Source organism: Paralichthys olivaceus, chromosome 8 (assembly GCF_024713975.1).
Source record: "Paralichthys olivaceus isolate ysfri-2021 chromosome 8, ASM2471397v2, whole genome shotgun sequence".
NCBI lineage: Eukaryota > Metazoa > Chordata > Actinopteri > Pleuronectiformes > Paralichthyidae > Paralichthys > Paralichthys olivaceus.
In genome coordinates this window covers 3,520,226-3,545,720 of record NC_091100.1, presented here as the reverse complement: position 1 = coordinate 3,545,720, position 25,495 = coordinate 3,520,226, and the positions used below count along the sequence as shown (strand labels likewise).

Sequence of the window (25,495 nt, the reverse complement as noted above, 5' to 3'; positions counted from 1 at the left end):
TAAATTAGTCAGGGAGAAATTTTCACTCTCACAGTCGACGCTCGTGCTAAAACCTTTTAACGGTTGATCAGAGGTTCCGGTTTCCGATACACCAACTGTCTACCTGACGTAAGGGGTCAAACCAGCATGTTACCAAACAAACTTTTTCTTTTTATCCAACACTCGTGCTCACATTACACCTTACACAGCTCTGGGTTGACGGAGATGGACGTTTGTTCCGGACCAGCTGGACGTCCTCATTTTTATGCATGTTTAAAAAAAACGTCACAGCTTGTGGAATAAAGAACATTTGTTGAATCTGTTTTTTTGTAAATAGTGAGAGGTGATAACATGATGGGAGCCGTTAAAATGAGGAAGTGAGAGGACACCTGTAATGATCCTCTTCCTACTCGTGACTGTGACTCTGTGTATTCATTCCATACTCGGTAATGTAAATCCCAAAAGGTCCCTGGCTGTTACTGTTTCCATACAGGAGGATAGTTTGTTATTATGGGTCCGATTTACGCAAACTATACTGAACAGATTCCCAAAAAAACGTATATAGGATAGGACATGGGCCAAGAAGGGACAAAGGAGGACTGACGACCCTTCTATTCGTATCTCACATGATTTTTTCGGGAGATTAAAACAGGAAACAGAGTCTGAATTCCTCTGATTTTGCAAACTAACATCAACCACTTATATCCTCACTATGATTGTGCATCTGTAATGTTGTGTTTGGTTTCAGAAAATGTGCGGTTACGCATTATTTTTGTCAGACTCTGCTCTTTCAGGCCCGATGAAACCAAACTTCCAATGTTAGACACAGATTGAATCAGACTCAAGAGCAAATCTGCTGAAACCTAATGAATAGTTCATTAATGATTACTCAATTAACCTCGATTGAACTTCAGCTAAAAAAATCCATCCCGAGGTACCGAACGCGAACCATGCAGCAGTTCCAACCCTTTTCAAGTCACGTCCACAATGTCTTACTGCGTTCAAGAAGCTGGTGCAAACATTTGGAACCATTTGATATCAATATTCAGTCTTGTACAAGTGCAGAAAAGGACAAAAGTTGGCAGCGAATAAAAGACGAGTTTCCGAGGAGATCTTGGACTGCTGTCTCTTTATTCCTGTTATGAGGGTCGGTTCACTCTTTGTTACGGTGACATTGACGGTTTGTTCAAGAAGATGTGTGAAACTTCGGTAGCGGAGAGTTTGTCTGAAATCGAAGGCTTTGGCACCAGAACCTGTATCCATGGCAACAGGATAAAAATCACAGCTGCTGCTGCTGCCACTTGCCGGGTCGTGGTTATTGTAATATCACTTGTGACGAAGACATAATTCAAACAATGTTGTTTGACAGAAGACATCGACGCGGTAACATTTCACTTTAATAACTTCAGGGTCACGTTTCTGCTCTTCAGAATAATTTATGGTGCAGCTGTGTGATGCTAAGTAGAAGTGGATCTCAGTGTTTCATTTCACTTTTCAGGTATTAATGTGATCTGGATGAAAACTTTTATCTCTGCATTTTCAGATGAAATACTCTGATTTGCGCCCCCCCCCCCCCTTCCACATGCACACACTGTGATGAAGATTCATGCGTAGCTCTTCCTTTGAACCCTGATGGAAAAGACTAATTTGCACCTTTCTTCACGGCTCGTCTCTTGTCTCAACAAGACACGTCTTCCTCTCCCGTTGCCCCCTCACCTCTCTCTTCTATCCCTCACTCCCACTTTCCTGCCTCCAAATTATTCTTTATATTCCTGTGTCCTCTCACTCCGTGTCTCTTTTACAGTTCATTATCATGCTACAGGCTACACTGTGATACAGAACCCATAAACTTCTGCTCCTGAATAAACTGTTTAACTGCTGTGTGGATGCAGACACACACACACACACACACACACACACACACACACACACACACACACACAATCTGTCTCTCCAGACCAATCTCGGTTGCGTCTACCTGGCTCAAACGTCTCTGTGTGCGTTCAAGCGCGACAAAGTGAGTGCACTGAATATTTGCACTGCTCTGCGTGTATAACGGTATATATATGTGTGTGTGTGTGTGTGTGTGTGTGTGTGTACATCCGTGTTTGTGTGCAAGGTTACGCTGGCTGATCCTGCGGTCCGGTGAGACAGGGCCAGATGGTGCCTGGCGGTTGGCTGTCTTCGTGGTGACCGAGCTGATGATTTCGTTTATGAAGTTTATTGATCCGATATGCATCGCTCCCAGAGCCCCCGGCTCCATCTCGCTGTCTGTCTTTCCGCCGCTCCCACCTCTTAATTTGTGTCCGTGTGCCTGCCCCTAACCCCACTTTGCATATCAGGCGCAAACAACCCCGACACAAACATGCAAACCTCATCCATCTACGAACATTCCCAAACTCCCCAGCTCTCAAAGTAGTAGCCGGAACTTGAAAGCTGTCACTTCTCTCCCGCTCTAATCTAACGGAGCTCTCGCTCTTCTCACCACCATCTCTCTGATTCGCTCCGCCCGCCCAAAAAATGTTTTTTCCTCCTTCCATTTTTACACGGACGCTGAACTTCAGACCCGCTGAGTCTGTTTTCTTCTGCGTCGTCCGGCAGCAGTCATAACAACTTTGGGACAGTGCCGCCTCCTCCCCATCGCCACCGATATATATTTTAGCTGTGACCTGCAGCCGAGGTCGAGAAGAGCGAGCTGCTGCTTTTAATTAGCTTTGAGGCCCGTGGCAGATGGACGTGAAATGATTCTGATAGCCGGCGGCTTCATGAGGACAGCCAGGCTGCTGAGAATTAGAGCTTTCCTTCCCTCTTCCATCGGGGACACGGGGAGCCCAGTGTGATCAAATAAAGACAGTTATCTATGCAGGAGCATGGCTGGGCGGACAGTGAATATTTCAGTTTCGTGTTGCTGGGGAGTCGAGCGTTGGGGCGAGCGCTGATGTCACAGGTGGTCAGTGCCAGGACCGGGCCTGATGGGAAATATTGGTCCTCGTGGACCGGGCCATATGCCGCGTACATTCATTCATTTTGATTTGTCGAACACCGCTTTGACAGCGGTAACTGAGGGAGTGATTTTCCATCACGCTCTCATTCAGCAGAGGTTCTGAACAGAAAGTTTTTTTCGCCGTCTGAACTTTGCAAGCAGATGCTGAGTTTGCGTTAGCGGCCGTGTTCGCGTATGCATTTGTGTGCATCAAACAAACAATGCGATCAAAAGAAAGAAGCATTATTTAGACTGGAAGAGTATTTAGGCTTAGATCTCACCACGTGTCAAACTGCCATTCGAAAGGTCTTCCGTCCACCGCCGCTCCGCTTCAACTTCTAATGACTGGTTTTCTCACGGCAGCCAAAGGGGAGCTTCAAAGTGACTGAGAGAGAAGTGGAAGACGACATGAAGGGGGGAAAAAGTCAGAAGAAATGAGTGGGGAGTAAAGAGTTTAAGCTCATCTGAATCCATTGTGTCTGGAACTTAATCTCTCGAGCCACCAGAAGCTTAGGTGCTGTGTGTGACTCTCCTCTCAATGATATGATTTAGTTACTTTCAGGATTACAAAATTATCCCAGACATGTGGGGTTTGAAGACGTTTGACTGCACTAAGTACAGCCATGTGTCAAGGTTATTTTCATATACTGCATTTCACTGCCAGGATTTCACTTAGTTCAGTCTTAATATAAACACATATTCAACAACATCTACTGATTGTTTTACTGCACAATATCAATCAGCTCTGTAGTTAATGTAAATACCGATTGTTCAGCAAATGCAAATTAAATCTATACCTGCAGATTACAGCTTCTCCATATGTGAGATAAGAGACGATCAAATGTTCGCTCTGCACCTGCTGCTGACAGGTTTTCACTCTCTTCAGCATTTACATCAACGTCATATCCTTTAAATGGTTTCGATCATTTTTTAAGGTAAAGTTCTTATCACATTTATGCAAACGTATCCAGGATCCTCCAAAATAAACCCGATTATAACCAGGATCCTAATCTTCATCATGTGTGATGTTGCGAGTCAAAACTAAAATCAAATCAAAGTATCTGCAGCACATCTCGAAATTATATTTCCCATAAAGAGAATAAAGAAAAATGTCTCCCTTGTTCTGTGTTTTCTTATTATCTATGCTCCGACAACGTGTTAAATGATTGTAATATTTTTTCATTAGCTACACAAACACCCTGCTTCAATATACTTGAGGAACAGGCTCGAGTCACCAGTGGAAAAAACCTATGTTTTCATTTACTGTTTTAATTTCAGCATGTGACGCTAACGTATCGATGCCATATATGAGCTGGGAGAGTTTCATCAGACATATCACATCAGACTCTGGTGTGTTTTTTCTTTTGGGAGCCATGATGCTGCTCTGGTAAGAATTACAATAACTTTTAATTGACAGCTCAAATAAGGCGTCATGAGTTATCGTCATCATTAAAGTTCATCTGTAGGAAACATGTGATATTTTGAATATCGGCCAAACGATGACGTGAAGAACAAGGTGTGTTACAGTGAATTATCTTTTCGTCACCAGTATTAGTGAACCCAGTATGCCATTTAATGTTTCTATGAGTATTTATTTGGGGACTTTAATAAAAGACTGGTCATTAAGCAGCAATAAATATTTTTTTGATGCCTGCCTGAATTTGATATTTTCCAATTTACCTCTCCTCCCTCCCGCTCTCCCTTCTTCCCTCCCATCTCTCGCATCCCAGTCCATAATTGAATTGCTCCTTTGGTCCTCTAATGTGGCGGCAAATAACAGAATGAAAATTCTCCACCATAAATGCTTCTATTTCCCCTTCCAATATTTTTCCCCTCTCTTCATTTCAATGGACATTTGTCTGCTGCTGCGTCTCTCTTGTTTGCTCCTCGTTCTCACCCTTCGTCTCACTTTGTCCTCCTTTCTTGTCAGGTAGCATTAGCGCTTGTTGATCCCCGTTCAAAGGAAGATGGTAATCCCAGTATTCCTCCACTCTTGACCTCCAGCTCACCTTAGGTCTTGAAAGGGAAACTCAGAACAGCGAGTTGAAGATTGTAGCAGGGATGTGGAAATGGATCTGTCTTGCAGTTGTTTCAGCGTTGGTGTATTGTGGGGTTATTAAGATGGGTGTTGTTGAACAATAATTAACCAGTGGAACTAATTGTGGTAATGAGCCTACGGGATTGACTTCAGTCAGAGACACTTGTGTAGAAGAATTGATGATCTATAGCAAATTATCATACAGTTAGGTTTGGCAGAAAAGAATCTGCTGTCAATTAATCTAAGGAGAAATTAATGAGCAGCGGTCTGATCTTTATATCCGGCTTGCTCAGCCATTTCTTCTGTTGTTGATCAATGTGATTTTGAAGTGTTGTTTGTTTTTCTTGTTGCTGTTTTGGCACGAGCATCACAAAGACTAACGACGCTCTGCGAGAGCTAAGATGAATCCAAATACAGAATAAAGCAACACGGGGATTCTGCTGGAAAAACACATCCACACTCAGATATCACGCACATGAAATAATAACAAAAGTCTTTGTCCGATCGACGACACTGAAAACAGAATGACTCCAGTGGTAAAATGGTGAAGACACATTCTTCCTAACTGTGATATCCGGCCATAAAATGTCACATTCATCAAATGTATCAAAGATACACTAGATGCGTGTTCACCTTCCTGAATCCACATTATTTCAGCTTCACATTCATGCTAGTTGCAGGTTTCTAATCTAGATTTAAAGCACAGCTAACATAACATAGATCTGCTAGATTTGGACATTTCACATCTATATTTGCGCATCATTCCCTGAAAAATCAATGGACATGTTGAAAATGCCTGATGATGCAAACAAAGCACCAAATAAAAAAAATAAGAATCGCAGGTCAGTCACATCTGTATCTGCACCAAAATGTAATTGGTTCTTCCCGAGCCCCGTCCCCAACAAGTTTGATTGAGATTAGTTCCGTACCAAAACCTCCAATCTAATTTAATTGTCCCTGCAGTACTTAAAACAGCATACCCACACTACCACAGTGGCTTGGATTATGTTCATGCAGGGCTGTTTTCAGTCTGAACGCTCCCTTAGTAAATGTGTTGATGACCTACCCGGTGCCTTGAGTGCACAGTGTGTCCCTCTCGACAGAGTTTCAGTCATCATTAGTTTGTTTTCTCCCAACGCCAGGAGAACATAATGTATGTGGAGGTTGCTCAGCTGTATATACATTATAATGATACTCTGAAAAACTACTTTCATGTAAGTAAAATGGTTAAATAGCTCCCTGTGCATGCACCCAGCACATCCAAGCATACAGGTCTAACTTATTCAGTTCATCATTACCGATCATCTGTTTACATTTGTACTCAGATAATCCAACAGTCAGAAAACTTGTATTTCTGGGAAATCGGTCATAGTGAAAACCAGGACATGTCCTGTGTTTGTATGTGTGTGCTTATCTTTCAAAATCCAAAGTATGCAAACATTCATGCATAATATATTCATCAGTTAATGATTACTAATCGTCCTGTCTACATTTTTAATCAACAGTGTAAATAACCGAGGGACTTCCTGACCTTAGACTTGTTTTTATCCACCTCTCTTTATATGAAATTTAGGTTCAATGTCAAACATTTAATCTGTGTGCAAAAGATGGCTTGTTGCTAAAAATAAATAAATAAATAAAAAACTAGCCCGGGGCGACGTGCTCTACCACCACGCCATTATGCATGAATTTTGCAGTAAAGAAATCAGATGAGTTGTTTAATTTTTAATATTATCACTGTACTGCGTGGGGGGTGGGGGAGTGGCATGTGGCAAAGGGAGACAGGGAACACGGGTTTGCTTTAATTGCATTGCATTTTCTGGTAATATTATTCATTGTCAAGGTGGAGTGGGATAGAATTGCATTATGAAGACACCACTTTAGGGCCTGCTGTCGGACTATGAATATTCATTGCTTATTCTGCCAAAAGCAATTTGTTGTAGCTTTGTTTAAAACTGTTGATGTGCTCTCCAAGTCTGTAGGCTATAAGTAGACCCGCATTATACCACGAGGTAGAACCACTGTGTTTTTAATACATTACATTCTTCCTCCTATCTTGACACAGAATTGTTCGGACATTTTAGAGTTGATAGCGCCATTCTTTTCCCGACCTCAGCTCGCCGTCAGATATATTTGTTGTCTTGCTGAGATAACAGCGTCTGTGTCTGGTGGATACATCAGGTGAATTTGAGACTCCTCTCATCCGTCCTTTACTCGTGTCCCCCCGTCTCGTAACTCTGCTGCGATTTTGCCGTCTTCCTCAAGTCGCATTTCTTAAACAACTAAGGTAAAAAGAGGAACTTTTCAAAAAAAAAAGTAGAAAGGAGAAAGTAGGAAAGACATTAACTCTGAGGCTGTACTTAATGACTCTCCCAAATGACACAGGATTACTCTGCCTCTCACACTCAAGGGAGGGCGACGAGCAGCAGCAGGAGGAGGAGGAGGAGGAGGAGGAGGAGGGTAGGAATGAAAATCTCTCTAAACTGCAGGAGTGCAACAAAGATGATTGTATCGCAGTTTCAAAATATGGTGAAATTAACTGCCATTATTTTATTTTTCCTTTATCATATTTTAATTATCCTTGACAAATCGTCATAGTTGTTTTTGTTCCTGTAGCACTAAATGAATACTTTATGGACTGTAACAAGCCCTAATTGGCCATCGTTTATATTTCTGAAGACCCCCGGCCCCCGGTATTAAAAAGCTTTCTGGATATCTGGATAAAAAGCAGGATGTAAACATACGTGGCTGAATTTAGTGTCACCTGAATTTACAAAAGCCCTCATTTTGTTCCCAGACACACTCATCCACTGTAGCTCTGTGCAGTTCATTCCGTGTTATTCAGATCTGTGAAGCACCACTCACCGTGTACAACTATCATGACTCATTCTGAAGTTTACCATCCACTCAGCCTGTTCAGGAAACAGTGTTCGCTGCACCTGCAAAATGACTACCTGTGTTTTTCCTCCCTCCACAGTCTGATGTCGTGTTTTCTGTCAGACACATTATCTGTATTTCTTTAGAGAATGAAATCAGTTTGTCAGAACACCATATTTGCCCAGACTAGACACTGACATGTTTTACAAGCATATGGTCTTATAATTGAGATTCACAGCTCTTATCGATTTTCCATCTGTATAAATGGACTGCGGAGGATTTTGGTGATCTTCTGAATATGCGACGTTTCGGTGGAAATATCTGGTCAACTACTGGATCCATTACAATTGGAATTGTATAGAACACTTTCATGCCCCCCTGGATGAATTGTAATAACTTTAGCTAACCCTGCTAATTAGGAAATGCTAGCGTGTTATCGCTCAAAGCAAAGTGGCGAATCAGTCTTCCTGAACATCGGCATGTTAGCTCGATAGAAGTAGCATTTAGCTCAAGGCACAGCTGTCCCTGGACAGAGTCTCATGAAGCTGCTAACATGTCTTTAGACTGTTGGGCTCTAATCTGAAACATTAGTGGCAGCAAAGTCCATTTTTCTCATCAGAGAAGCTTTCACCTGGAAACCTGCCATGACAATAGTAATCCACCAGGGCCATGTGCTTCTATCTTTAATAGAAAGGCCTTATATCTGTTGGGACGAGAAAGAGACAGATATCTGTTCATCATCACATGGGCTGTGAATCCATTTTAATACCAGTTGGATTTTTAATTCCTTCACACGTACACGTATCCTTTAACTCTTTAACCTTTCTAAGTGTTTCTATTTTCATGTATGATAGTCTGCGACGCTCCGTGTTTAGTCTGCGACGCTCCGTGTTTAGTCTGCGACGCTCCGTGTTTAGTCTGCGACGCTCCGTGTCGGTCGTGGAGCAGCTGCTTCAGTCTGAACTGATCACTCAGAGACAGACGGGAGAAGTGTGCGGCTGTGTGTGTTTGTGTGACCGGCTTGTGTAGCTTGTACCGACGATCATTCATTTTATGGAGGCATCTTTGAAAGGCGTGTACCCGTTTTTTTCCATTTTCCTCTTTCTTCACCTCTCCCCGTCCTGTCTCCGTTCTATTGTTTTCTCCTTGCCTATATCCTTCATGTACATGTATGTACTCTGAGGAATCATTATTCCCCTATTACAGTATGAACCAACACACTCCCACCTGCCAGCTTGTGTGCGTGTCCTCTGTCTAAAGTCGTTAAATATTCTAAAGACTGAGACCTCTGTTAATTATCCACTAATCACACTTTTAATTACCTGCCACATACACATCCATCACTGACCAGACTGTACACACATGCACACACACACACCCAGTGCACAAACTCACACACTCACACACACATCTGTCATTGCAGGGAGCTCTTAACCTATCGACAAAACAGAGAAAGAGGGAAGGCGGGGGAGAATGAGAGAGAGAGAGAGAGAGAGCACAGAGCAGTGAGGAGTGACTGATGAAGGTTTGGTGTTGGCGCCCTGTTCGTGGCTGATCGGTGATTACCACAGACGAGACCATGAAACTAATGAATAAACAAATTGAGGAAATGCAAAATATGTTGCAGATAGATCATCACTTACACCGTAGATACACTTTATCTCTGGATTTCCAAAGCACAAACAACACTCCGCTGATTGACTGGATAATATCACAGCTACACGATGACGTCCTGGAGAACCAGGAGTTGGATCAATATCCAGAAGGTCACAAGTTTATTTTCTCTCAGACACAATTAAAGGCTAAATTTGAGCTCACACCGCTCTAACTCCTCCGCTCATGTATTTACATGGGGGTTTTCCTGTTTACGACATGGGGGCTGATGTCAAGAATTAAGTGCATCCAGCATTTCAGATTGTGACACGCCGTCCTCTGCTCTTTTGTCCAAACACAGCGATCCATCCTTAATGTAGAATGCTCTTTTTTCTCACTTAGTCTCCTGCTTCCTTGGCTTGCACTGCTCGGTCGTGCTATAGGATTCCTATTTGTCAATTTTCCCTTGGCTTACCAGATAATCACATTGTACCATCACCAATACTCACTCGCTCACACATACAGCCAACTATTAAATGTAACACACACACACACAAAAGCCTGGCTCAAACACATTGTCCACACTCACTCACAGCCTCTAAATATGTGCTGCACACAACACATTTTACGTCAGCCTTCCATTCGGAAATTTTATTTTTGGCTCAAAACAAAACTGAGTTTCAGCTGAGGTCGTTTTTTCAGCCAAACAGGCAGCTCACTGCAACGCCTGTAACTTTTTTTTAACTTGAGATAGAGCTTGAACATTTTCTTGCTTTTTAAAACAAGTAGGAGGAAGAACTTTCATGGCTTTAGTTGGTCAACTTGTGCAAACTAATGGGCAGGACACGGGGACAAACCCACCAGTGACTGTGACCCATTAAAACACCCGTAAAATGTGCTGACCTCAAAAAAGCTCCAAAAGATAATAATCTGAAGATACATGCAGATGATTCATTCATTTGGCATCTGCGCTCCATCCTTAATAACTCAATCCAGTTCCCTACTCAGTCACGTTCTTTTTTTCTTTTTTCTCATCTTTGATTACCACAACAGTCTCCTCTTGGTTTTCTTGACTGGCCGGACCAAGCTAACTTTTTCTAACAGCTAGCTGCTAACTCCAGCTCTAAAGCTGAAGCAGTTAGTTACACCGTGCAGTTACAGGCGTTAGGGGAAAGCTGTGGCAATGACTGAGACACTATTCTCCCAATTCTAGGGGTTTCTGGCCTCTACAGGCTAAAGTGTATCCATCGTTTTATTTGGAGTCATTTCAATTCATGCATGTGCTCAGAGGTTTTTTTTATTATTTCCCATTTTCGAGAAAATAGAGAGAGCAATCTCTGTCACCCTCTGTGGCTTTGGTGGAAGGAGCAGGTCAGCGTGAGTGATGCATTCACTGGCTTTGTAGCTGCAGGCTTTGTGCACGTTAGAAGATCTATGAAAGTGTGTGTGTGTGTGTGTGGTTGTTTGTTACAGAATAATGTAGATTAAAATGTTCTTGCCTGTAGGCAGAACCATTCTTTTGCATTGTATTGATTTCCTATCACCATGGTGACAAGTGTATCAGTTAAAAACCCTTGTTTTACAGGAGATGCTGTAACTGTGCGGTCGTGTCAGCGGAAAGCAGAAACATTGTGCTTGTTTACTCGTTACCAGTGCCCCCGACCTTCTAATCTCCAGCAGGCAATTTGTCTACATTCAAACAGTCATATGTGACTATGTAAATTATCAGTGATATCCTTTGTACAGGAATCCACACACACCCACAAGATCTATTATTTACTGCAGATGTGAAGCTATTCTCAGATTTAGGCAGGTATCCACAGCAACAGTTGAGAGAACAACTCTGTATCATCCATTCTTCATTATCGGGGGTCATAGAGGGGTTGGAGCCAATCCCAGCTGACATTGGGCGGGAGGCAGAGTCAGGGCAGGTCACCAGCCTATCACAGGGCCAACATGCACACACAAACAACCACTCACACTTCCTTTAAGAGCCACGGTCAATCCATAGTCTCCAATTAACCTAAACTCAAACTGCATATCTTTGGTCCTTGGGAGGAAACCAGAGAAAACCCGGATCGACTCTGGCTGAACTTGAAGCTTCTTGCTTTGAGGTGACGGTGAAAACCACTGCACCACCGTGCCACCCAGTTATGTATCATGCAATTTATTAACTACCTAAATCCAATTAGAATGAAATTTAATGGTGTTATACAACTTTCAAACGAGCCTGTAAAGATATGGGACCCGGCCTTTTTCCTGCGCTCATAATGTTTAAATAGCGAATAGAGATGCACCTGCCTGGGCATCCATGCAGAGATGAGCAATCAGCTTTTACTTGATCTGAAGGGATGGTGCAGTATTTATATCAAGACACTCATTTGCATACATTTAGGTGTGTGCCCAGTGAGTGGGTTTGGACACACCCATGTGTTTACATCTAGAGCCCATGTATTTCATTTATTTATTTGATTAATACTTTACTACTCTTAGACAAGAGAAAACACCAAAAGCTGACATTTTCAACTCTGTAACCAGGAAACAGTCATGAACCAGAATTAGAAATGTGAAGTGTGAAGACTAGAGGCTCCGTGTTCAGCCGGTCTCCTTCGCCGACCGACTGGAAGAGAGGATGTTTGAGAACAAGGTGTGTTTTTCCGTCGGAGAGAAAGACAGAGAGGTAGAGAAAAAGAAAAAGAGAGAGTGAGACGAAAAGACAGCGAGAGAAGTCACTGCCAGTTGTGTGGTTAATTGGAAGCAGACATAATTAGTGCTAATTAGGATAATAGCCATTCGTCTAGAGATCCATCCACCTAATGGGACTACAACAGTCACTCAGCTGCACACACACACACACACACAGTGGGTTGTTACCATCCATCCCATCTCCTTGTTAGATGAATGCTGTGTCGTACTGTAGATTTTACGTAAGACCTGCTCTCAACCTGAAAAGCAAATGTTTTTCCGTGAGCTTTTACCTGAATTAACGTTGTGTGCACGTGGACGACAGCGAGACAGACGACCACATAGAGCCGCGGTGGAAAGGAAGTGAGTCACGGAGCTCCTGTAGCTGAACAAACAGCGAGCGCAGTGAAAAGTCTCTTTCCTCTGTTTACTCAGCATCTAGCCCCCATCCCTCTCTCCTCTCCTCTCTTCCTGCCTCCATCTCACCCTTGCCCTGCTTTGCTTTCCTTTCCTGTTTCGTTGCCTCCCCACTTCTCTCTGCCCGTCCCTCAGGCCACGCCAGGGGACATTAAACAAACGTAGTCTGTCTCGCAGCCCTCACTTACTCTCTCCCCCTCTTTCTACCTCTCTTTCTCTCTCATATGCGCACACACACCAATTACTTTCAGTCTGCAGGCCCTAGGCTGTGTGAGTACAAGCATACTCCTCTCTGTGTATGAGGGCACGCTCTCCTTCTGCCTGTGTGTGTGTGTGTGTGTGTGTTTTATGGAGAACTTATTGGCAGTGGCAACTGGCCAAGCTGGTGAGCGACGACAGGAAATTCTCCTTTTTTGTGTCCGTTTGACCATTTGAGGTAACTGTAAAGGTGATTGAGGAAGCGAGCCTGTGATTTAGGCGCTGCGTTAATTACAAGTCACAGGGCAGAAGGTAGGGAAACATTTTCTGAGTCAGTGAAGGGGTTGTTAAAATCTCTCACAAACACATTAGTGTCCATTACTGTTGTAACCTCTGCCATCTATTTGTGCCCCTCTCTTCTCCCTCTCTTCTCCCTCTCTCTCGCTCTCTTCATTGGTGTCCTGTGCAGTCACTTATGCAGGTTGTATTTTTTTTTCAGAGAGCTAAAATCAACAAGACTTCTCAACCAGAGCTATGACATTAACAGAGAATTACTTTATATTGCTTTTTTTGACCTGTGGGAGTTGGGGTCGTCGATGACATGGCCTGAGCTGTGTAGTTGTCACACAGACATTGGGCCTGAGATAGCAGAGCTCTAACCAAGGAATCAATTAGAGGAGGGTGCCAGTGTCTTTTGAAACAAACTTTGTATTAGTTTGATCATAATATCAGATTTGGTTTGGCAGTATTGATTACACACACTCACACACTGGTTCACATTCACACTGCTCTCTCTCTGTGCTGCTGTTGGGTGTAGGTGCTGATACAGGAGAGGGGATCATTGGACAGTAAGTGAGCTGTAAGCCATAAACAACTGTGACATGCCTCCCTCTCACAGAGAGAGAGAGAGAGTGAGTGAAGCTTGGGTCAGCTCAAAGAATAAAAATAACAACTAATATTAATGTGAGTTACTGCATCACGGAGTAAATAAGTGATTTAAGAGCGTGGGCAACTTCAACACAAACAGTCACGTACACATTGGGCCCACGGTCACTGTTAAACAAGGACATAAGTTAATCTGCAACTCTGCAGAGCTGCTGGCAATACATTTTCCAGCTTGTCAGAAGTCATTTCGTGACTTCAATGATTATATACTACGAAGCAAACAAGCAAACGATCAATCAGTCACCTGCTGGACTGACAGACCCCCGTGCCTGAGCTCAGATGAACAGTCAGCTCACGCCTTTGATGAGTAAACTCGTGTAAATAATGTTCTCTGACGTTCGCACATTTCCGTCAGACGAGGTGTGAGAAACCCTGTGGGTTTGTTAGAAATCTTAATGCCTCAGGATACAGTGATATTTACAGCGCGATTCCAACTTTGTGACAAAAGTGTAGATATAAGATATAAGCCCCTTTTTTTTAGAAAATGTCTGGACAACGGAGTCTGGACTGAATTTGTCCTTCACATATGAAGAACACGGCCGGATCACGACATTGGGAAAGTCTCTGGAGAGTTCAAGTGAGGGCTGGTTAAGAGGCAAGACATGACAAATAATTGACATTTGCGTTCTCACGTACAGCAGCTATAAAGTTTTACTTGTGTGTGTGTAGTGGAAGAAGTGGACTGAGTCTTGACCTCAGCCTCATCAAGCACCTTTGAGATGAACTGGAACAGAGAATTCAGAGCTGGGTCTCATTAGCGTCACCGACTGGCCTCCTTTTCTTCTGTCACTGAATCAGAGCAAATTCCCTCAAGCAGGTTCCAAAGTCTCCTGGAAAAGCCTCCCTGAGGAGCGGAGGCTTTTGTATCAGCTAATTAACGACTAATAATGGTTTGAATAATGGTTTTGGAATGAGCGGTTCAGTAATTCAGGGCTGCGATTGATTCAATTATTTTCACTATCAAGTAACTTTTAAGTAGTTGATTAGTTTAAACTGAGACAAAAAATATTTGCCACTTAGTGTTATGTTAATTAACTCATCGATTAATCAACTAGTCAAAAATGAGCTTGTGCAAAATGTCCATAAACTTGAGCACCCAAATAATACACGACCGACACATGTGAAGTGTCCTTGGGTCTCTTGAAAGGTGCTTTATAAATTCAAATAATTATCTGTCTGATTGTGATTGTGTGGGTCTGAATGTGTCCGCAGGGCGCCTTCAGTGAATGCGAATGTGTCCCTTTAATCATTTTAATGTCGTCCAAAATGTTTTGGCCTTGATTTAAATTGAGATAGACACAATCCAGGCCCTTTAAATAGTTGATGCACATATTTAATGCATCAGCAGCCTGCCTCCATTATTTCTTCTCATTTGGTTCACCTCCAGCAGGCTTGTTATAGACATGTGGAGTTTTGTGGTTGTTTTGTTTTCAGCCTTTTGTTGATTGCAACATAAACGCGCAGTTGACGTTTAATGTTTTAAATGTTTGAGGGATTTATTCAGAGCCCTTCTCTCTTAATGGCTGTTGCAGGAGGAATGCCAACGACAGTCCAGCTGTGGGACCCGGCTACACCACCCTGCTCAGCAGCTACACAACAATTCATGCACGTCTCATAACACCGGGGCTCAAAGTGTAATTAAAGTCTCATTAAGAGGTTAGAGATGGACTATTACCTTTTTTAAATGAAGCAGCAGGTAATATTGGAAACTGTTTGCCAGCGTTATTGCTCTCTTCACATATGTACACAGCGGGAGGCATGGTGGATGGGGTGAGCAAAAAGGTCCTGGGTTCGATCCCCACTTTCTGTTCTCACTGTGGATTTCTGCAGATGCGCTTGCTTCTTCCCACAGTGCAGAGATGTGTAGGGTGATTGGTGACACTAAACTGACTGTAGGCGTGACTGTGAGTATAAGTGGTTGTTTGTTTTCAGACGTTTTCTTTCGTTCATTTCAAACTTTCAGCCAGTTTCAGATTTCAGAAATTCCAGATTCTTTTTTTCGTGCTTAGGTTTATTTAGTTGATTTTTTCCATTTTCTCAGCAATCAGAAGATTTCGACAAATGTTTTGAGGAACTTTTTTTTTTTTTTAAGGGGGATTCATTTTGACAAAGACAGAGAATTAAAGAATATTACATTCAGCAAATATACTATAAAACCAATCTTCCACCCCAGACTGTGTTAACAAAAGCTTCATTTGAACTACGTGTTGAAAATCACCAAAGCTGTCACTGTCAAGCTACCGGCTTCACAACGTCAAGAGCTCCTGGCATCAGTACAGTCCTCAGGCTTGACTTAGTTAGACTGTTTAATCCCATTACAAAAACAGATCTGTCGTATTTTCCAACTATGTGAAACTGTTGTTGGAAAAGTTCTCCTCTTTGTTTCGTCTTTTCTCTGTTTGCTACCAGAATCGTTCCTCTTTCTTGCCTCACATTGTACTATTACATTACAGCAGTGTGGAGCACCTCATGTCATCGAAGCGCTCCCAGCCTCTCCTTGTGCCCAATTTACCCCAGAAACATCACCACAGGAACTTCCTGTCAGGCGCTGTCATCAGACACGAGGGAGCGCATTCCTTTGAAATCAGTGAAAAAATACTAAACTACCAGAGCTCCGTGTTCACGCTGAGTTTTAAACAAGCGAAGTGAAAGAGGCGAACAGAGAAATGAGCAATTCTTGATGGGTGACTCAAGTGTTTTCCTCATGAAGTCCAAATAAGTGACAAGACAAAGTTTATTTCTGTCTTCAAGGGTTAAAAAAAGTTACCCACATTAAAAGTCTGCGAAACAGTCAAGTGAAAAAATATTATATATAATTCTTCTACTGAGGAACTCGTTATATTTTCTTACCGGTTTGCAGTTGCAGAGCTTTTATAGCATTTACTGATGAACGCTGTGCAGATGCTTTGTCATCCACTCTGCATTCAAACCTTAAGTGTCTCAGGCAAGAGCGCATTTCTCTTCTAAAGCCCAACAATTAACATTACCTCAAGGCACTTTACATAGAAGGTTGAGACCCTTAAGAATTATAGAGAAACACAACAGTTCCCAACAAGTACTCATGGGGAAAAAAAAGTTTTTTTGAAATCTGTATTTTTTGGTTAACCCTGCCAACAAACAGAAAAACGAATTAATGGACAAGGGCAGACACATGACGTCCTTGGCTGGTTATAGTTACTCTTTAATTACGTGCTCCAAGGAGGTTGTGTTGTCATTGGTGTTTGTATGTTAGCAGCGTTACACAAAATCACTGGATGCTGTAGCAGTCGGGGAAGAACTGATTAAATGAAGTATGGAGTTTGAATTTTTTCCAGGGAATAATTTATGAATCTAGATGGAGAAAAAAACATATTTAGTGGACTTTAAGCCGACGAACATGGTAAACACCTCGGCCTTGTTAGTGCAACATTTCCCATCAGTAAATTCTAACGTTAAACAGGATATTTTTCCATACACACAGTGTGGCCTTCAGCAGGTACAAGCTTGAGTACGTTAACCATCAATCAGTCCCACAGAGGCTGTATTCATGTGTCCACCGACTGAAACGCAAACATCCACTTTAAACGGCCACGGGGAACTGTGAATACTCCCAGCTGTGTGAGTGGCTGTTTGAGAAGGTGCGTGTGTATGTATACACTCTGTCTGTGTGGGTGGGTGGGTGCGCTGGTACTTGGTTTGGAGATGAAGCTGCCTGCTGTCTGGACTCAGTTTACAGTCGAGTATCCCTCCTTCTGCCCGACTGCAACACTCTTGTACCACCGAGCCTCTGTGTGTCAGACGCGTGGCTTGAAGAAGGTGGCACGCTGCCGATGAGAAATAGAGGAGGGCAGACAGGCCCGAGGTTCTGCTGGCAGAAGACTCAGTCCCCAGATCTGACTCATGCACTTAGACGAACTTAGATATCAGAAAACACACTTGTTCTCCCTCATTCATCCTCTGGCCTGCGACATGTGTGTGGTAATTAGCTTTTGGCATGCGTGCGTGTGTGTGTGTGTGTGTGTGTGTGTGTGTGTGTATGTGTGTGTGTGTGTGTGTGTGTGCACGCATTCAGAAGTCAATCTTGCAGTAGAGACACCCATGAGTGTTTATAAAATGAGTCTTGGGGCCAGACACTAAATGAAAGACCAATCTGGCTCTGTGCTTTGGTTCAAAGAAGTCAGGAGGGAGGAGATAGGAGGTGAGACAGGACGGGTGTAGTGAGGGGGGAAGGATGGTGTGACAGAGAGACGGCCAGAGAGAGAGAGAGAGAGAGAGAAATGCAAAGAAAATTGGAAGAAACCAAGAAAGAAATGTGCAGATTGTAATCTAAGTAAGAACAGAAAATGGAATTGGAGAGAAAGAGGGAGAGAGGCTGTTTTTTATTATTTGAGAGGGGGTGAGGGATACAGGGAGGAATGCCGAAGGAGAAGGGAATAGGATCTAGTTGATTACTGTCATTTAATTTGCCTCTTCTGCCTGGGGATAAACACACACACACACACACAAACACACACACACACACACACACACACACACACACACACACACACACACACACACACACACACACACACACACACACACACACACACACATAAGAATGCAGAGTCATGCGCAGTTTTAAAATTGAGTTTGTCTTTAATTAAAAGCCAGAACAATTTTGTCCAGTTTAATTAAATGTAGAACTAAAAGAGAGCTGAAAGTTGCATGTTGAATTTATGTTATATTAAATCTCTACCACATTGACATTCAGTCAGAATGAAAAGGCGCACACGGGCTGTTGACGTGCACGGATATATGTATGCGTGTGTGTGTGTGTGTGTTTCTGACTATACTGCAACTCTTAGGATACGATTGTGTAACCACCCTCCAGCTACTCTGAACGAATGGGGACACATTATTTATTTTTTTCAATGGAATTCCAATTGAATGGAAGTCGTCTAATCTGGAGTTCGTATTGGCATATTTCAATCCTTTCCCAATTTGTTGCCTTTTCCATATGAAAGTGTGAAGATTTAATGGGAAATCGAGTCGGAGAGCTCCCAATTAAGTACGAATGAAAAGTGTGAAGCAAATCGCTGCAGCCATCACCACGAGTAATTCCACATGTGAAGGTTTCATATAAAATTGAAAATGTAAATGGGCAGAAATACTACACGAACAAATACTTTAAACTTTTTAATGGTTCCGATGTTAATACAGTGACTGCATCTTCCCCCCCCCCCCCCCCCCCCCCCCCCCCCCCCGCTCAGCTTCTCGTTAGTGGATTTACACTCTCCAGCCTCCCAGACTCTCACCTCGGTTACACAGCACAGGCACGTGGACACATGCCTTCACCGTCCATTAATCAGCGTGTGCCATGATAAAATGGGCTGGTCAGTGCACTTAATGAGCTTAACAGCCATAAATTGCATTACGGACCTTTGTGAGGATGCAGAATCTATTACTACTGCGGAGTAAGTGAGAGAACGGTTGAAGCTTCTATTGTGGGCATTTAGACGTGGTTGAATGCACATACATGCAACATGCACACACAGACATGCACTCGCTCAAATAGCGTGTCAGTGTTGGGGTTGAGGCTTGAGTTGTGGATGCTCTCCTGGGAAATCACCCCGAATAGAATTAGACCTGAGGAGTTTCTATCTGTATGTGTGAGTGTGTGTGTGTGTGTGTGTGTCTCCTCTTCTCCTCGCTTCTCCTCTCTTCACATCTCCCCCTCAAACCGGTAGTTCGTACACAAACACCTCCATGTACTTGATCATGTTCATGGCTGCACTCGCAGGTTCTGTGTAAAGATGGACGAGGTGTCTTCATCTTGTCCATCCGTTTCATCGTGAATAATTTCCGGGGAAATCGGTGAAAACGTCAAAAAAAAATAAATCTTGCAGCCAACGTTAAAGAAAGTGAAAAAAAAAATCCATCATCCAGGTCTAAGCCAACATTTAATGGGTTCTTCCTTTACCCAAAGTCTTTCATCCGTCCACTTAGTTTCGCAGTAATCCATCCAGAGGTTTCTTGTGTAATCAATCCCCTTTTTAAGGAGTATGGATTCTGGGAGATCACATCGGTTGTTCTCCACACTCTCACATTCACTGAAGTTGTACATCATCCAATAATCAAACAATAGCAAGTCGTGGAGATGTGATGGTGAACTTGACGTGTGAACTTTTTGATCTTTCCCAGCTGGATGCTGTCGGCGGACACAGTTCAGTACCTTACCCTTCATTCTCAGCCACCACAGGCCCTGTGAGATGTTTTCATACCTGTCTGTTGTTTACGATGCTGCTGTTACACACACACACACTGTTTGGTTTTTCTTGCGACACAGAACCGTTGATTCAAGTCTGAGTAAGCGTCATGCTGTTCTGGGGTCAGATGTAAACTGAGTGGAAACAACGTCCATCCTGCAGGCCTCGTTTCGGAGCGCACCCATTTCTGACAGCTCAGCACCGATGGACCACGTTCACAGAAAAATACACACACGCAGATGTTTCATTTAAAATAATCCAGAATCTAAGTGTGCGTCCTTTCCTGAAAACAAAAGTTTAAACACAATTATTGCATTTCTTTTATTTCTTATTTGCGCACGGCTTCGCAGTCTGAACACACGGTGTGATTGCGTTATGGGGTAACAGGACCGTGCAGGGTCTATAAGAAGAAAAGACAGTCATCTCACTTTAATATGCTTTGTTCTCCCTTCGGTCGTATCGATTTACTCCGGTGAACGCTCTCAGGTTAGAATATTGGGATTTCCGTCCACTGACAAGGTGAAAACACAAAGTCACTTAAAGCAACCCGTGCTTCCTGTCTGCTGTAGTAAGAAAAACATGAAAATCCCAGCGTAACAAATGTCTCCCCTCCCCGTCTCCCTCCTGCTCTCCTCCTCTCTAACCACACTGTCTCCCTACAAAATCAACTCCTTCCCATTACGCTCATTTAAAATGCAGCAGCAACACACAGTCTGTTTGTCAGCGATCGTTTCTTATCTCTGTGTGCTCATGTGAGGACAGTGAGACAGTTGTGTTAGTGATTGTGTGTGTCCTTGTGTAGCGTTTATGTTTATGCTGTATTGATTGCTGCGGGTACGTGGGGGGGAAATGAGGATGGATCAGTGAAGAGACGGAAGAACAGAAGATAGTACGCGACGACAACGGCCAGAAGAATGAAAGAGCCACAAAATGAGCCACATATCAATCTGAGACAGGAGGAGAGATTTATTTAAGCTCTCTGAATCCTCTTTCCTTTCTGATGCTTGTATTCAACGTGTCCTCCCCCCTTTATGAATGCTAAACGATCCATGTACCAAATACTCTCCTCATGTCAGAGTCTTAGTTTGAGCTGTGTTCTTGTCTGAGACGAAAAACTAGACCGAGGCGTGCCTCCCCCCTTTCTGCTGCCAGCTCTGTGCTCACTAATCCCTTGTTCTCTCGTGTGTCTCGCGTCTTGTGTCTCTGCCCTACAGAGCACTCACTTTGGACAATCAGCTGGTCGTCCTGGCAACCACGGCAACGGACGCAGGACGTTACCACGTGGAGGCAGTGAACGAGATGACGGGGGAGAACGTGACGAGTCCCGCTGTCTACCTGAGCATCTCAGGTAAAGACAAACATTTTCCTTTTCTGAAAGGTTTGGCAGGAAACCAACACACACACACTAATTAGTGTCAGAATCCAACCATGCAGTGTATTTATTCATAATTAAATATGACTGATGTGCATTAGAAATTCTCAGACCCTTTGAGGAGCTTCGTTAAGTGATCTGTGTTGTAGCTGAGGTTAGAGTTCAACCGTGTTTTGATGATTTAAATCTATTTGACTGGGGAAAAAAAAAAATCTAAAACAAAGATTTGTTTGAAATCGTGGGCTCAGAACACAGTTTTTGTGATGAAGCCTAATTACTGTCGACTGCTGCAGGTACAACTTGAAAATGAGACGAGCGGCTCAACATAAGAGCAGACGATTAAATATATTTAATATATATTAAATATGTTTCAAACAAACTACCTTTCTTCTGATTCTGTGACTTAGTGATGATTCTAAACCGTTAATTAAGAAATAAGACTCAATGATTGAAAGATTTAATGGTAGATTCTATCACCTGGAATGACCTGAGGCAGTTACATCGTCACATTACAGAGGAATCACCCCCAAAACTATCCACGTCACTGGTGTTGTGAGCGTGTTTTCATCTAACTAACAACTTCCCCTTTTGGCTAAGAACATAAACTTCCTTTTTAAGAGTGCACATTAAACCACATTTGATTGTTGCTTTATAGCAAGTAACTTTTAGCACTGTCATAATCTGACGTTTGTCATTTAAACCAGCAAAAGCAGCTGTCGGCTACAAATGATAATTCTGCTCACCTGACATTTCAAACACTGATCTGAAGAAATAAAGGCCGAGCTGAGCTGCGTCTCTTTGGTTCAGATCCACTTGTTCAGTCTTGGAGGTTTTTTTCATGTTTGATGTTTGCGGCACACATCTGAGATCGATAATGAAACTCGTATGAATCTGGGTTTACCTAAAGTTTTGTTTGTTCACTTCCCTCCTTTTTTCTCTCTATGGTCTGTGTTTCCTGTGTCTCTCCATCCAGACTTTCACACAAACTTTGCCCTTTTCACTTCTCTCCTCTGCTTCTCTGGCCCATTCAGCCCAAATGTCTCTGCATTTCAACAGTACAGGCTTCTCTGTGTTCGCTTTCATATCAGAACAATGGACGCTCTGAAACTATTTGCGGGGTTGAAGTCTCGGAGTAAAACAGCTCTGCCAGTTGGGGGAAACAGTTTTTTTTATGTGCGGTTTGTTCAGTCAGTCTGCAGGAGTACTTCCATCTCTCAACAGGCACAGCCCCTTAAACATTCAATTAATAAGTAGCTGTAATCCCAGACACAGTCGGCTGTTTATTATGTCACAGTGTTTAAAGGACAGACGTGTTATTTAGACAATATTTAAGTAAGAACGACCTATTTCCTGCTGATCGTTGCCACGTTTCCATTGATTTTCTAAAATGATTTTCCAGTTCATTTATTTGCATTGGATCATCTACATGAAGTTTCATTCTGCTGCAGAAGTTAATTTTTACACCCGTGAATATTAACAAATGTCACACAGGAGCTTATCATTGTAAGGCTCGGTGAGTGTTTTCCCCTCCCGCTGTGTGACAGCCTCTGTCACGTCCTTAATCCGTGGATCACCTTTTCCCATTATCCTCCTCTGTATCTCTATCGTGTCTCCTCAGAGGCCGGAGGATAGAGCGTTCAGTCGGTGAACAGTCTTCCCGCTGAAGTGTTCACTATAGTTAAATGAGAGAGGGAGGGATCAGTCCGTCCCTCGTGGCTGTATAGAGTTTTAATTAGATTCTTTTTACAGGGTTGTATCCTTTGGTATCCTTTGTCACACAGACACACACACACTCTTACACAGACTCACACAATCACATAAATATACGCACAGCGCCTTGTTAGAGCTGTCAGTGTAGAGTGCTCCCTCGGGCGTTTTTTAGGAATGGTAAGGGTATAGTTAGGTTTCGCTGATCAGACTTCGGCCATAAACTTCAGCCTGTGTGTGTGTGTGTGTGTGTGTGTGTGTGTGTGTGTCTGTTTATCATCGAGTGTTTTGTACAATAAACATTTCTTGGGTAAATAACCTTTGCTATAAAACAGCAAATTTGATTCAGTTATTTGTTATTGAGGCTGTGGAGGAAACGAGGAAAGAGGAATTAAATACAACAACAAGTCAAAGTGACAAAAGGATGGAATATAAAAGAGAAAAGACAGACAAGAACAAAAATGAAAGGAGGAGAGAACAGGTTTCGTTTCCCTGGTTTATTTTCTGGATCAGTCTTGATTCCCTGTGGTTATGGATCATCTTTATGGGTCAGTCACATTGGTTATAGCACTCGATACACATTATCTTTTCCAGGCCTGACTCTTGAAAGGAAAATTGAATCGTAGATGATGAATTTGCCCTGAAGATATGTCTGTATTGATAGTTTGGGTTTTTCTAAATCACCATATTCTCTGTTAGAATCACAGTTACACTGTACATCTAATAATACGGGTGTGCCAAGGTTTTTCTGGCAGGAAATCTGAAAAAAATACATTTTTGTGCAAATGAGATTAAATTAAAGTGAACTGAAGTGACGATAAGTGCAGCAGGTGGAATGACACAAGAAAATATGTGAATGAACTTGAGCAAATTGTGTTTTTGTTCATCTCTACCTCCCTCTTTTTTATTTTTTTCCCCCTCCGTTTCCGGTCTCCTCTCTTTAATGTTTTTTATCCCATTAAGCAGCCGGTGCAGGACTGGAAGTTCGTAGCTGTCAGTCAAATTTTTCGATTTCTAAAAATCTCGTCTTTCTTTTCATGAATTCAGCAGACTGAATGAGATACCTGTTTTCTATTCTCCTCTTTCGCACTTTGATTCAGACGTCGTGCACAACAAAAAAAAAGGAACAAGCAAGAACAGGGATCGGTAGAGAGACAGAGACAGGGGGAGAAGACTCGATGAAGTGAGGCAGGGGTGCAGTTCAGGACACGACCTGTTGGACACGAGAACGTCTGAATGTATCTGCTGCACAGTAACACACCTTCACAGATACTCGTCTTTTATTCCCCTTCCTTTTTTGCCATTTCTCTTTTTTTTGGTCTGATCGCACTGAAGACGTGAAAAAACGATCATAAAGTCAAACATTTAATAATTTACGATTTCTCACCTTGAATAGATAATTCATAGATACAGCCTGGATGAGGGTCAAGCATTAATATTAGCTATAAACTGAATCTTTGGGTTGATCCACAAAGCTTGTACAAACGGAGAAAAGTGGCGCACGGCTAGTTACATGACCTGCCTACTTGACATATCCATTATCTGCATGTCCCTGACCACTATCCTGTGAGTGTGGCATAGACGGCTGAAAGTAAAAAGCACTAACTGTCCTCCGTGGTTGAGCTGGAATAGCCACAATTGATAGCAGCTCAACAGCTTGGTGAGAGGTCACACGCTGTAATCACTGGAAGTACAGCCTGCCTGTAAAACAAACAGCTCCTGGGGCTTTTTATCACGGCCGACAGCGTACGGTGCTCCACAAGACGTTTGCAGTCGGTCGGTCGGTCGGTCGGTCATCGCTGCGGACTGAGCCTGCAGATGATTGGACAGAAGTTGGATTTTGAATATTGGAGGTAGAAGTATTCTAACAAGGCGTGCAAATATCAAGTCGGTGCAGAAAATCACAGCAACTCCAGGGAGAGAGGGTCAGACTCAAGGTGCAGAGGTGGGTGCTGGTCGTTTAATGTGTGTGTGTGTGTATTAGAGAGAAACAGAATTCTAATGGCCTCAGGGTACTTCTGTTAGTGACAGGAGATGAGGTTTCCTACTCCAATTAATTAAGCTCCGTGTATACCTGACATAATTTCCCGCTCTTTCTTTATTCTCCCTCTCTACCACGCGCCCGTCCACACACGCCTCAGCCTGTCAATCAGAACAGCAGTCGGTCTCCCTGTTGAGTGTCTGCGTGTCTCGTTGCTTCTCTCCAGTTCGCAGCGATGAAGGCCTTTGTAGATTTGTACTTCAGACCGTTACAGCAGCAAAATATCCCCAAAGAGAGCACACGCAGGAGCGAGACTGTCTCTCTCACACACACACACACACGCAAGCAAACATGCAAATGTACACTCATGTAAAAGATACATGCCCAGAAACACTCAGCATAGTCGGGCATCATCAAAGACGTGCACTTTACTGAATAAAGAAAGGAGACAAAACGGCTGGAGCCATTAGACTCACCGAGATAAAGAAGTGGA

At 42.9% G+C, this 25,495-nt stretch overlaps 1 protein-coding gene across 2 annotated transcripts in view; it reads left to right on the top strand.

Annotated features, from left to right (window-relative positions):
- The window catches only part of sdk1a (sidekick cell adhesion molecule 1a), a 221,523-nt gene that overhangs the window by 94,001 nt on the left and 102,027 nt on the right, over positions 1-25,495 (top strand). For both annotated transcript variants that reach the window (XM_069530412.1, XM_069530411.1), the window contains exon 5: positions 21,157-21,290. In XM_069530412.1, coding sequence (XP_069386513.1) covers positions 21,157-21,290 — 134 coding nt within the window. The remainder of the gene's footprint in view (positions 1-21,156; positions 21,291-25,495) is intronic.